At 52.1% G+C, this 14,036-nt stretch overlaps 4 protein-coding genes across 4 annotated transcripts; 3 read left to right on the top strand and 1 right to left on the bottom strand.

The window, feature by feature from the left end:
- Positions 1 to 675: 675 nt before the first annotated feature.
- On the top strand, positions 676 to 5,191 carry BDQ94DRAFT_171295 (uncharacterized protein; the record flags this gene model as incomplete). Its single annotated transcript, XM_026771718.1, has 3 exons — positions 676 to 3,960; positions 4,042 to 4,271; positions 4,333 to 5,191. The coding sequence occupies 3 exons, from the start codon at positions 676 to 678 to the stop codon at positions 5,189 to 5,191; spliced, it is 4,374 nt and encodes a 1,457-aa protein (XP_026625567.1).
- Positions 5,192 to 5,849: 658 nt separating this feature from the next.
- Positions 5,850 to 8,089, bottom strand: BDQ94DRAFT_171296 (trichothecene efflux pump; the record flags this gene model as incomplete). Its single annotated transcript, XM_026771719.1, has 9 exons — positions 5,850 to 6,383; positions 6,467 to 6,631; positions 6,692 to 6,758; positions 6,814 to 6,928; positions 6,995 to 7,087; positions 7,148 to 7,649; positions 7,720 to 7,772; positions 7,850 to 7,883; positions 7,937 to 8,089. 9 exons carry the CDS (start codon positions 8,087 to 8,089, stop codon positions 5,850 to 5,852), a joined length of 1,716 nt encoding a protein of 571 aa, XP_026625568.1.
- Positions 8,090 to 8,739: 650 nt separating this feature from the next.
- BDQ94DRAFT_160097 (uncharacterized protein) lies at positions 8,740 to 10,157 on the top strand (the record flags this gene model as incomplete). Its single annotated transcript, XM_026769166.1, has 6 exons — positions 8,740 to 8,934; positions 8,999 to 9,035; positions 9,100 to 9,170; positions 9,232 to 9,611; positions 9,673 to 9,734; positions 9,802 to 10,157. 6 exons carry the CDS (start codon positions 8,740 to 8,742, stop codon positions 10,155 to 10,157), a joined length of 1,101 nt encoding a protein of 366 aa, XP_026625569.1.
- Positions 10,158 to 12,006: 1,849 nt separating this feature from the next.
- On the top strand, positions 12,007 to 13,424 carry BDQ94DRAFT_160098 (SDR family oxidoreductase; the record flags this gene model as incomplete). Its single annotated transcript, XM_026769167.1, has 4 exons — positions 12,007 to 12,307; positions 12,387 to 12,514; positions 12,595 to 12,777; positions 12,840 to 13,424. 4 exons carry the CDS (start codon positions 12,007 to 12,009, stop codon positions 13,422 to 13,424), a joined length of 1,197 nt encoding a protein of 398 aa, XP_026625570.1.
- Positions 13,425 to 14,036: the final 612 nt, after the last annotated feature.

Genomic DNA, 14,036 nt, shown 5'->3' on the forward strand with positions numbered 1-14,036 from the left:
AATGGGGGTTAGTGGACGGGTTGCCTCAGTGCGGCATCCACGAATTGAGGCCCGTCGCCGGCCAGTCCCGGCTCAGGCTTGAGCTCGCCTCCTCACTCTACTGACTAGTTCTCACTACTAGTATTACTCTCACTGCCTCCTCCTCTTCTTCCAGCCCCGGCCTTTCTGCCAGCCATCCTGCGGCTTCTCTTCCCCCATTCTGTCTCTTCTGACTCCTCCACTTCCCTCCGCATTCCACCTCCTGGCATCTTACTGTTGCTGACGCTCAACTGCCCCTCGATACATCCCGCGTCGCTTTTCCCCCCCGATACGCGCGTCAAGCCCCGTCCGCCCTTGATCTACCCTGCTAGCTCCGCTACACTTGATTTTCTGTTACTCTCGCCGAACCCTCCGATCGTTGCGATCTCGCGAACAACCACCACCCCCGCCTCTCCTCCCCGCCGTTCATTTCGTCGGGTTCGAAGAAGCGACCGGGTCTGGAGCGGACTATTGCGACAAATTTCCGCTCCCTGTCTCGAATCCGCCATCCTTCGTCATCCGGTCAATCCACTGCGCGACTGTGATTGCTTGCTCCCCGAAGGCCTGCGTGGCCGCCTCACGCAGGGTCCCTCCGTCCTAGCCGATCCGATGATTGCCGTCCGCCGTTGAACATAGTCCGGGAATCACCCATTGTAAATGGATCCCATACAAGGGAAAGGGGACGAGGAACTGAGTCGGGCCTCCGACGAGGTTCCCCCGATTCCCAACCAGGAAGCCAAATCTACTAAGCGCGCACGATGGGCGACAAAACGCATGACCGCCGCCAGCGGTCTTCGGAAGAGAGTCTCCATTCTGGAACGTGGCAATCGACGTAATACGCGGAACAACACGACTGATGCAGCAACCGCAGGGCCAGAGAGCAATGAAACAGAAACAGCTTCATCGCGGAAAGTCTACTTCAACCTCCCCATCCCGGACAGTGAGCGGGATGAGGAAGGCAATCTGAAGACCGTCTATCCCCGCAACAAAATTCGCACCTCCATCTACACGCCATTGACGTTTATTCCGAAGAACCTGTGGTTGCAGTTCCACAACATTGCCAATCTTTACTTCTTATTCGTCATTATTCTGCAGTGCTTTTCCATCTTTGGAGATGCTGACCCGGGCCTGAGTGCCGTCCCCCTGATCATCATCGTGGTGGTCACTTCAATCAAGGACGCAATCGAGGATTGGAGGCGAACAGTGTCCGATAACGAGCTCAACAACTCCCCGGTTTATCGTCTGACCGATTGGCACAATGTCAACGCCACCCTCGACAACGTGTCCGCGTGGCGCAAGTTCAAAAAGGCCTGTACTCGGGCCACCATTTACACTTACCGTGGCATGAAAAAGCTCGTGCGCCGCAAGTCCGCGGACAAAGACGTGGCGGGAGATGTTGAGATGGCGGATGCCCGGCCATCCGTGGAACCCACCTCTCCGATCGAGTTGAGGGCCGTGTCCCTCGATGCCCGTGCTTCCGGGGATTGGCCGGATCCTGCAGATCAACACGGTAGAAATGCGGCCTCGGGCCGCGTCAAAGGCGACATCCTCAATCCGACCAAAACTGCTTCCGGGCAGGCTCGCTTCAAACGTCAGCATTGGAAAGATGTCAACGTCGGTGACTTTGTGCGGCTATACAACGGTGACCAGATCCCAGCGGACATGGTCATTCTCTCAACCTCTGATCCGGACGGTGCCTGCTATGTGGAAACCAAAAACCTGGACGGGGAGACCAATTTGAAGGTTCGCCATGCCCTTAATTGTGGTCGCGCGGTACGGAATGCTCGCGACTGTGAAAGAGCGGAATTCATTATAGAGAGCCCTCCCCCGCATGCGAACCTGTATTCGTTCAGTGGTGCCATTTACTGGAACCAACAGGACGATCCTGAGGCGCCCCCCCAGGAACGCGTGGAGCCCATTACCATCAACAATATCCTCCTCCGTGGTTGCAGCCTTCAGAACACGGAATGGGCGTTGGGTGTGGCCTTGTTCACCGGTTCAGAATCCAAGATCATGCTGAATCAGGGCATCACCCCGACTAAGCGACCACAAATGGCACGTAATATGAACTGGAACGTTCTTTACAATTTTGCTATCCTCTTCATCATGTGCTTGATTTCCGGTTTTATCAACGGCTTTGCTTGGGGACTGGATGATGCATCCTTGGCTTTCTTCGAATACGGCTCCTATGGCGGATCCGCCGCCGTGGAAGGTGTTGTTGCCTTCTGGGTGGGTGTGGTTCTCTTTCAGAACTTGGTTCCCATCGCCCTGTACATCTCATTGGAAATTGTGCGCTGGATCCAAGCGCTCTTTATATTCTTCGACCAGCACATGTACTACGAGCGGCTGCAGATGTCTTGCGTTCCAAAAGCTTGGAACATCTCCGATGACATCGGGCAGATCGAATATATCTTCTCGGATAAGACAGGTACTCTGACACAGAACGTTATGGAATTCAAGAAATGTACGGTCAACGGGGTCGCATATGGCGAGGCCTATACCGAGGCTCAGTTGGGAATGCAGAGACGACAGGGTTTGTTGAACGTGGAGGAGGAAGCTGCCAAGGCTCGTCAACGTATCAGCGACGGTCGCGTGGAGATGCTGCAGCGACTGCGTCAACTGCACGATAACCCATACCTTAAGGACGAAAACCTGACCTTTGTCTCGCCTCAGTACGCAGCGGATCTAGGTGGTGCGTCCGGCGATGTCCAGAAGCAGGCTGTCGAGAGTTTCATGGCCGCGCTGGCGTTGTGCCACACAGTGGTTACGGAACGGATCCCAGGCGACCCTCCGCAAATCGAGTTCAAAGCCCAGTCTCCTGATGAGGCTGCCTTGGTGGCTACTGCTCGAGATTGTGGGTTTACAGCGATGGGTCGCTCGGGAGATAGCCTCCTTGTCAACATCATGGGCGAAGAACGCAGTTATCGGATTCTGAACATCCTGGAGTTCAACTCGACGCGTAAGAGAATGAGTGTCATCGTTCAAATGCCGGACGGAACCATCCGTTTGCTGTGCAAGGGTGCTGATACAGTCATCTACTCTCGCTTGGCTCCTGGTCAACAACGGGAGTTGAGGGATATCACCTCCCAGCACCTTGAGACCTTTGCTCAAGAAGGTCTTCGTGTGCTTTGTGTGGCAGAACGTATTCTTGACGAGGAATTCTACCGCGAATGGAGTCTTAAGCATGACGTGGCTGCAGCGGCCATCGTGGACCGCGAAGAGAAACTGGATGAGGTCGCTGGTATCATTGAACAGGATCTGATGCTCCTAGGTGGCACAGCCATTGAAGATCGGCTGCAAGATGGTGTTCCCGATACCATCTCTTTGTTGGCTGACGCCGGTATCAAGCTCTGGGTCTTGACAGGTGATAAGATCGAAACCGCCATTAACATCGGCTACTCCTGCAATCTTTTGAACAACGACATGGATATTATGGTATTGAGTGCACCGGATTCTGATATGGCTGCGAAGGAGCTGGACAGCAAGCTCGAACAGTTTGGAATCACTGGCTCCGACGAGGAATTAGCCGCGGCACGCCAGGACCACTCGCCACCGCCATCGACCCACGCCCTTGTCCTCGATGGGGACTGTCTTCGATTGATGTTAGACGATGCCTTGAGGCAGAAATTCTTGTTGCTTTGCCGGCGCTGCAAGTCCGTCCTTTGTTGCCGTGTCAGTCCCGCCCAAAAGGCGGCCGTTGTTGATATGGTCAAGACTGGTTTGAACATCATGGCTTTGTCGATTGGAGATGGCGCCAATGATGTCGCCATGATCCAAAAAGCGGATGTTGGTGTAGGTATTGCAGGAGAGGAAGGTCGCCAGGCAGTCATGTGTGCCGATTACGCCATCGGTCAATTCCGGTTCCTGCAGCGTCTCATTCTCGTGCATGGACGGTGGTCGTATCGACGGCTGGGTGAGACCACGGCCAATTTCTTCTACAAGGTAAGTAAATCCTCTGGTGTCGGAGTGGAGTCATCGGCGGGTTATAGCTTGGGTTAGATCTCTGATACTGATTTTGCCTAGAACTTGGTCTGGACGTTCGCGCTGTTCTGGTATTCGATTTATGACAACTTCGACGGCTCCTACCTCTTCGAATACACGTATATCACCCTGGTGAACGTTGCGTTCACTTCTCTACCAGTCATCTTCATGGGAATCTTCGATCAGGATGTCGATGATAGGGTGTCTCTGGCCGTACCGCAGCTCTACATGCGGGGTATTGAGCGTAAGGAGTGGACGCAGTTGAAGTTTTGGTGAGTCTGCCTGCTACATCCCAAGTCTGCGGTCATGAGTTCAAGCTAACGGGTAGATCAGGATCTACATGCTCGACGGCTTCTACCAATCCATCATCTGTTTCTTCATGCCATACAGGCTGTACTCGGTGGCCAATTTCCAAACAGAAAACGGACTCAGCATCGATGACCGGTACCGCGTGGGTGTGTTAGTCGCTACCTGTGCTGTGGTTGCTAGCAACACTTACGTGATGATGAACATGTACCGTTGGGATTGGCTGACCAGTTTGATCAACGCGATCAGTTCACTGTTGATCTTCTTCTGGACTGGTGTCTACTCATCTTTCGAGTCCTCCATGACCTTCTATGGCGCTGCCCGTCAGGTCTATGGTGCGCTATCATTCTGGGTGGTCCTTCTTCTGACCGTAGTGATGTGTCTCATCCCACGATTCGTCATCAAGTGCATTCAGAAGGTCTACTTCCCGCTGGATGTCGACATCGTCCGAGAACAAGTGATCCTGGGCCAATTCGACTACTTAAAGAAGTACGAAGCATATGTGCCTCCCGGTGTCACCAAACTGGCAGCTTCATCGGACAGCGAAGCCTCGACCATTCCCTCGGACGGGGGCCATACCCCGCAGCCTCACGTTAGCCGCGACTATCCCATGCCTCATGGAGTCGACCGCACGGCGGACTCGACGCCTGTTGCCCCGTTAGTCGATGCCCAAGGCGCGCCAACCAACCTGGGCAGTCAAGTGACCAGCGCCAACGCGAGTAGCGTGGCCTTTGGACTCCAGCGTCGTGAGTCTTCCGAGAGCACCAGCCGAGACCAATCGGCATTTTCAAGCCAACTTCTAGCCGTCGATTCCACCAGCATGGAACCCCAAATGCCTCACAGTCCACTCAAAAGCCGCAGCGATCCCTCGACATACCCTGTATAGATAGAGTCCGAGTCACTTTACCCTGCTTCTTTCCCCCCGAAAACTGTCGATATACACACACACCACATCCGACTCGTTGCGATTTGACCAAAAGCTATTCAGCAACTTTCTCATTATCTATTTTCCATTTTTGATGCCTTCTATGAAGTTATCTGCCATTGTTTTTCTCCTTTTCTTTTCTTTCTGAGTTACCCTGGAGTTGGTCGGTTTTCCTTCGAATTTCTTCATTCTATTGGTATTCCCCAACTTCACGGTGCATTTTCTTTTTATTATTTCTTTCCTCTTACCACCTCTCGTCCTGCCGATTATACACCTACCTACCCCCTGAGCTCAGCCAGCACCGGCTTGCCTATCGGGCACCCGTGCTGGTGTGGCTCATTTCTGTTCAACCACATAATGTCTGAATTTCTTTACGATCGTGAACAGCTTATTTCCTTGCCCATGTTTATACCGACCTCGGATATATACACACAACGCAATGTTGTAATATAGACAGCCATCTATTAGTGAATTACAGGACTTTGCAGCATACTATTACCCTCTATAGTCAGCTAGTGATAAGGAAACTGTAATCAAGTTCATTAATATGACACCAAAGTTATCATTACCACATACAAAAATGAAAATCACCAAACAAACCCAACCCGTAAATACATATTTAAACCTCCCCATCCTTCAACTTCTCCTCACTTCCAGAACCACCACCATCCACAACCTTCAACCTAGCCGCCACATCGCCCGTAAACCTCCCATCCACCCCCTCGGCAAAACACGCCGCGATCACCGACAATCCGCCAAACGCAATACTCGCCAAAAACACCGTGCGAAACGACTGCGAATACGCCGTCTTCACCGCCTCTGTCACAGCCCCCAGAATACCATTCGTCATGCCGGGAACAGCCTCATAGGCTGCCGTCGTCCCCGCCGACACCGCCTCCAGCAGATCCGTCAGCGAGGATGAAGGCAGTCCTGCGTTTAATGCGGCAGCAGATACATCGCGCGGCAAGTCCACCGTGACGCGGTTGTCCAGGATGGCGACGTAGATGGCGGTGGCGATGGTGCCGGCGACTTGCTTTGCAGAGCCGAGGAAGCCGCTGGCTAGCCCGATGTCCTGGGGTGAGCAATACAGGGGGCACATGATTATGGTTATCAGTTCGAGGTAGCCGACGAAGAAGCCGCCGAGGGCGGTGAACTGTTTATTTCATCGTCAGTTTAGGTGGTTGACAAGTGGGAGGGTTTTAGGGGGAAGGAGTGCAGGGGAAGTGAAGGCCGTACCGCGATGCCGTATGCCTGGCGGTATTGGTTAATGGATGCTAGGGCCCCGGAGAATGCGGTGATCATGAGAGTGGTGATGATCAGTTGGTATTTCGTGTATCCCACGGGTTTCATCAGGATGCCGGCGGCGACTTCGCCGACGATGACGCCGGCGCCGGTGGAGATCTATGTGTGGGATGTGATTAGGGATGATGATTTGTTGGTGGTGGGGAAGGGTATACTCACTGAGAGCCAGCCCGTTTTGATGGTGTTTGTGGTGTAGAGGTCGGCGATGGCGGTTGGCCAGAGGAGACTGTAATGGTTTGTTGTTAGAGTGACATCAAGGAGATTGGGGGGTATAAGCATACCTCATGGAGAAGTAGACCATGTTTCCTACTAGGGCCGAGCACACCGCACCGGCGTATCCGCGGTTTCGGAGTAAGGACATGGGCAGGAGAGGCTGCTGCAAGGGGACGAATATTTCTGTTGGTTGGGGAGCAAGTGAGTCAGTTTACTAAGTAGTCTGGAGTGCATTGCTGGTTCACGTACCATATAGGGCAAAAGCGAGCAAGCAGACGAATCCAATGACCAGAACAGCGATGACATGGGCTGAGTGCCATGCATACGATGAGCCGCCCCATGCTGATGGGATTGAATTAGCACCATGGAAAAACCGAGTAAGAGCTGGAACGGGAGACTCACAGAGACCCAGCAGGACCAGGATCAGTCCGCCGGCGTACAGGAGAAAGCCAATGTAGTCGAATTTCTTGAGACCATCGATGCGGCTCTCATTTCCGCGCTTGGCATCCCAGCCTGGAGGGAAGTAAAACAGCACCAGCAAAATGATAGAAAGACCGCAGGTGATGATGTTCAGGTAGTAAGTCCAGCGCCAGGAGCGGGCGGTGTTGGCGATGAACAGATCTGCAATCAGAGAACCGAACGCTGAGAAGGGCAGCGTTGTGATGAAGATGCCAGCATTGACGACCGGACGAGCACGGTTGGGGACCAGCTCGGCGATCACGAAGCTGAAAGTCAATTGCACTGCAGCAGCCAGACCGCAGAGGACACTGCCTCCGATAACGGTGGGAACGGTTTTGGCTGTTGCACAGACTATGGCGCCGATAAGGCCAAGTAGTTGCCCTCCAATCAGGATGTATCGGCGGCCAAAGAGGTCTCCTAAGCGGCCTACCAAGAGAAGACCGACCTAGAGCGGGTTTAGCAAGTCTATATATACATGGAAGATGCATGGTTTGCCAGAGAGAGGGTGCTCATACTCCGGAGATCAGTGTGAAAACGGTCGAGATCAAGCTGTAGCTGGGGTCTGGCCCTGCAAGTAGAAAGACAGTCAGCAACTGCTGGACAATACGTCCCAGGTAGTCCGAGGTAGAGGGAAGATAAACTTACCCAGGTCAGCATTGATGGCGCTCAAGCTATTTACCTGTTGAATAATCAGCAAAAAGCTTGCCGGAGGAAACAAATAGAAAGACCGACCGGTAAGACATAGCCCAGGTAGAGACTGATGGCCATCAAACACACGGCAATAAGAGAGCCAACAAAGTTCTTACTGCAGTAGTATCCGGCCGGCAGTTCATCCAAGTCGACAGGGGTGGCCGTTAGCTCCCGGGCATTCTTCTCGTCCGTCATCCTGCCCTAGAAAATTTACTGGCGGAGTGGATATGTGAAGAGAATGAGGGAAGGAAGGAGACAGGGGGATAGAATTAAAAGAAAAGCCGGTTAAAACGTGGGAAGAAAAATGGCCGATAAAGCAGCAGCAGCAGAATGAAGCCATGACGAATCGGAATGAAGACGACTGATCTGGGCCCAGTCTTAGACATCAAACCATCTGCGAACGGCCGACTCGAGAGGGGTGAAATTAGGGCACTTCTTGATCCCTGCCTAGTGCCTTCGTGGAGCCCGACGGTGTCACGGCGCCATATTAGTTGGACAACTAGCATTTCTGTTCCTAAGAGCGGGTGGAGCACACAAATTGTTCCTTGCCCATATGGCCAGGGTCAATCATGTTAAGATCGTGTCCAGATGCCGTATCATCTAACGTCCATGGATCGTGGTCTCTCCCCCCTCAGCCAACCGAAACCTCGAGACGGGTCGCTCGGAGAAGTCCCATTTCTGCATCCTGCATCCTGAATCCTGCATCCTGCGCCTAGTACTATCCATGCATCTGGAATAATGTTTCGAAATACCCGCGCGAATGTAGACTCCGAGACTTTGCTCGGACTGCGATTTCTCTCGCCCTTCTTTCGTTCTTGCCAGGCCAGATAGACAAATACCCTTCCATGGAAGTTGTGTGGAAGGACGTGTCGTCGACCGGAGGGTCGGTCGACTTGCAGGCATCCCGAGTGTCATCAATTATTGCCTGCAATACTGTTCTTCTCGTGATTGCGACCGGTGGGCTTTTAGTCCGTCTGTTCGTCCGACTTCGATATCTCTCAGGCATAAACTTTGATGATTTGTTATGTGTAGTCAGCTGGGTACGCTTCCTGGCCCGTTGAATTTGCTCATGTCCTCCCAGAAACTGATGCTTCGTTGCCCAAGATCTTCACATTTGTTCTGTGCTTTGTGTGTATCTGGAGTAAGCTGCCATGAATCAAATGTATACACCCGATGAATGAACTTGACGAGTCTCATTCCCACAGTGACCCGATATGGCTACGGAAAGCACATTGCTACAATACAGAGCTCGGAGAAGCTGGAGATGTTTCTCAAGGTTTGGGATACACTAATAAATGAGTCTGTCTATATGCTCACTCAATTCCAATGATTTACAGCTCGACTTTGTCAGCATGATTGCGTATCTTCTCGCCCTCGGCACCGTCAAGGTTTCCTTCTGCCTCTTATACCTGCAGATCTTCCCTGGAAAGGGGTTTCGCATCGCTTGCTGGACTCTCCTGGGCCTACTTGTCGCCGAAACCATCGAAGAAACATTCGTCGTGATCTTCCAATGCTCACCGATTCACAAGGCATGGGATGCCAGTGGCAACGTCAAAGGCCAGTGTCTGTCTCTTACGGCCTTCTACTACATCTCCTTCGGGATCCGCTTGGCTACTGATCTGGCGCTCTTCGCTCTCCCTCTTCCGAAAGTGATGCGATTAAATATGACGCTAGGCAAACGAGCCGGACTAGTGATGATGTTTGGATTGGGTGTTCTGTACGCTGGTTCCCTCTTAGCTGAAATTCACCTGAGAGCCACGAATAACCGCGAGTTCTAGGGTCTCCATCACGAGTATAATTCGAGCGACGTATATAAGCAACTTCTCTGACGACCACACCTGTATGTTGCCTCTCCCTTTGTGCCCTTATGTGTGCTGCGACTAATAGATCACCTACTACTTGAACAGGGACACTCGTCAACACTCTCAATTGGTCCAGTGTCGAAGTGGCTGTGGCCATCTTCATCGCCTGCATCCCTTCTTTCAAATCGCTCATTAGCTTCCGATTCCCTGCTTTACAACGGCTACTGGGGCTTTCCAGCAAGGGAGACTCGACCGGTCGGTCGAAGATATATGGAACATCGACGCGTCGGACCAATAACGGGCGATCCCTCATGGGTCACCAGAGTATCAAGCTGAATACTGTGACGGGGCAGAGCCGGGCCGATGTTGAGGCTAGTCGCAATGGCTCGGAGGAGCGTATCATCGGGGCTCATGAAGGCATTCACGTTACCACCGATGTGAGTGTTAATGAAAGTGATTGATGTGTGGTATAGCTCGATCGTCTCTTCACAAAATTCTTATATAGTCTATAATCTTGTAATCTATGATTCTCAGGTTCATCCCTATTTGCAATGGGCGGATCGATGTTGTGTGTGCAGACCATTTGCTAAGTTAACACAAACACATACCCCCATCGATCGATTAATCTAGCTGCAATGGTACCATGCGTGATAGCGACCAAGGGTTAAAGTCGAGATGCTATCGGATCTAGCGCCGAAGTCAAGCCTTTAGGGCATGGGAGGTGGACCCGTTCGGAAAAGTTATTTATCATCCGAGAAGGATCCACGGACGACTTCCGGGGGGCGCTGCTCTTTTGGAGAATCGATGGGAACCCTGGAGCGAGACGAAAATGAAGGGTTGGTACCAAAAGAATTGGGCAGACTAGCCAGTTTCATGAAATTAGATAAAATTGACATTCAAGTGGTGCTTTACTATGCTCTCTCGTTTGTGAGTTCTGAGCTCGACGGGCTGTCTTCCAGTCATACGCGGGACGAGCAATTTCAAGCTTAATATCGAGGAGGCCCACTTAGCGTGGTGGAATCCAACTCTCATTATCTCCGAGCCCAATGAAACCTCCATAATCAAGCCTCCTTTACTTGCTAAGGCAAGATACCTGCTGTCGGTGTTTCTCCCCGGGTTGCGTACGCGTTGGCCAAAGTGACTATTAACTAGCATGTGCGCCACTTGAGGCCACGAGCAGGTTTCCCTAGGCCTGCCATGTCTTGGTAAAGCTCCCCAGGGCGCTGTTTGCCTCCGTAGATGCTGCTTCATGGCCCTCGGAGATAGTCAGCTCGAGAATCAGGGAGAGTTTGGCTTGAATGCTAGAATCTGTCTTCCGCCAGCCACTCCCTTCCCCAACATAGATCGGAAAGCACACACGACTGGGTCCTTCACTTTCCTCGACTACGGCCGAACCGAGCATGGCGGCCTTAGAGCGAGCTTGTCTCGGCTGACCATATATCCCCGAGGAATCGGAGGAGCCAGCCGTGGGATGCCAAGCCACGAAGGGGTAGCCAATTTGATTAAAGCTATTTAGTAACTGACAAAAGCGTCTTGGCTCTTAGTCGGATAGTCCACCTATCAAACCTTCCTATCTCTGAGGCCGTAGTGGTATAATTGAATCGTCCGTCTTCTCTCCGGCTTTCCCCTTTCTGGTAGTACCGGGCAAGGCTCAATGTCCTTTGTATCAGTCGTCATCTATGCTCATCAAATCGCGCGGTAGAAAGGATTATTGATTCACCCGACCTGCTGCTTCTTTGCTCTCGCAAGATATAATCCCTGCTGGACGTGGCCGCTACTGCATCCAGATTATAACCAACCGAAAATTTCATGTTAGCAGCCGAGGGCCATAGTGCAGTCGACTAACTGCGTCCGCGAAAAGATCCTTGCTAACACGATTCGTGCCACTCTAATGCTACTAATGTCCTACTAAGCCATTGTCACTCTACTGAGCCCTTAATACGCCGCGATATATCTCCCCGGAGCGATTAGCGTGGCGGAGTCTGGCCGACATGCGGTATCGCAGCGCCACAAGTCTGATGTTTGTCCCCACCATGATGGGTTGATGCCGGTCAGCGGTTCTCCCATAGGCACAAGAGAGTCAAGCCAACAAGCAATTAACCGATTAGCCTGGACAGCAGCCCGATGTGTACAGAAATGTGCAATGGGCCAGGGTACCTGGGTAAACTGGGAGCCAGCATGGCACCCCCTGGAATCAGACCAGACCCCCTTGCCCTTAATGCATGAAGCTCTGTGCCGTCTCCCTGGTGAGCCCTTCTCAGCATAGAACCTGGGCCCCAAATCAGCCCTGCTCCCCTCATTAGATTCATCATGCAGCAGCAATCCCAAACCTCTCAAGGCCACCATGCCATCGTGTTCGGCTGTTCAGGCATCAACGGCTGGGCCCTGATCAACCAGCTACTCAACAGCTACCCAGCCCCAGGGACCTTCAGCAGAGTGACGGCGGTTGCGAACCGTGCGTTCACGGCTGAGGAGGCCCAGTGGCCAACAGACGATCGTCTCCAGATTGTCTCCGGCGTGGACCTCTTGGTGGGCGACGATGCAGCGCTGGAGAAGACCCTGGCGGAGAAGATCTCCTCTGTCGAGACGATCAGCCACGTGTACTATGCTGGTATGTAGTCCGCTTCCTTATCGCATGCATACCTTCTCTGTTAGTGCGGCTAACCGTGCGTGTTTCAATATCTGTGCAGCATATCGTGCCAGCGATGTTCCTGAGGAAGAATGTCGCCTGAACAAAGAGATGCTTCGAGCGGCGGTTCAGACGCTAGAGAATCTCTCGCCCAAACTGTCTTTCGTTACTCTTATTACTGGCACAAAGGTATGTCACCTACATATCCATATCGGAAACACATAATTTTCCACGTGCATAAAGCTAACAACACTTGTATTATCCAACAGGCATACGGCGTCTACCTCCTCGATAAATTCCCCTTCCGGAACCAAATACCCCTAAAAGAAGACCTTCCCCGCGTGCCAGCCGAATACGCCAAAGACCTCTTCTACTACCATGAAGTCGACCTGTTGCAAGAGCTCAGTACCGGAAAGTCCTGGTCATGGTGTGAAGTCCGTCCGGACGTGATAGTACGTCCTTACACCCCTTCCACCACCCCTTTACCAAACATACTAAACAACAAAAAACACAGGTCGGACTCGCCCCCTTCGGCAACGCCAACTGCATGGCCCAAACAATGGGCATCTACCTCTCCCTGTACCGCGCCCTCGAAGGCCCCAACGCCCGCGTCCCCTTCCCCGGCAACAGCACAACCTGGACCCTCCAATCCACCGACTCCAACCAAGACATAATCGCGCGCTTCTGTATCCACGCATCCCTCCAATCGCGTGTAAAAGTCCATACCCGAGCGTTCAACATCGCCGACAGCGCACGCCCCGTGGCGTGGTCCGAGCGATGGCCCATCCTGGCGTCGTATTTCGGGCTGGAAGGGGTGGGGCCTGAGGAGGGAGGATCTCTGCATCCGACGGAGTATATCGATCGGAACTGGGAGGAGTTGAGACGGTTGTGCAGCGAGAGGGAGGGGGTGAAAGAGGAGGTGATTTATCGCAGTATGCATAATACGGGGGCCAGGATGGGGAGTCTGAGACTGATGGACTTTGATCGCCCGTTTGATTTGGGGAGGGCGAGGGAGATTGGGTTCAGTGAGGAGATGGATACGAGGACGTCGTGGTTTGGGGCGTTTGAGAGGGTGAGGAGGGCGGGGATTATGTTGTGATGATGAGGCTATATGAGTTGGGATATGTGCTGTTGTTGATGATGGTGGTAGTAGTGGTTGGTAGTAGGAAAGAGAAGGCATCGGTGGGAGTTTGTTGATATCACACCATACGATTATATAGAAGACTCGAATGTAATGGTTCATGATGAATCCAATAGCCAATCATGTAATGGTGGATTGATTCTATTATAGCTCAGTCGAGCCTTCAACGATGTAGTTAGATGCCAGATATACAGAATTCCAATAACTACTATAGCCTGTAAATCTATATAAATTTCGCATCACTCACTGACTACTACCGAAAACCATAAATCTGTCTCCAACACCACATTATGATGTATATATATGTATTACTAGTAGGCAACCGAACCTACTATAAGAAAGTCTTCATACTCTGTAGAATATTCCTATCAATAGGCTTAATATTATTCAGTGGCAGTGCTATAGAGTCGGCCTGTAGAGACATAGATAGTAAGAAAATAAACCCCATGGGAATCTCGATAATCTCCATGAGCCTCTTCCTAGTACTACTGTTGGGACTTCTACTAATCTATGCACAGTCACTCTTCCTCAAACATAGTCGAGAATATATGTAGCGGCTGCAGGACTCGA

The sequence above is a fragment of the Aspergillus welwitschiae genome, assembly GCF_003344945.1.
Source record: "Aspergillus welwitschiae strain CBS 139.54b unplaced genomic scaffold BDQ94scaffold_19, whole genome shotgun sequence".
Classification (NCBI taxonomy): Eukaryota; Fungi; Ascomycota; class Eurotiomycetes; order Eurotiales; family Aspergillaceae; genus Aspergillus; species Aspergillus welwitschiae.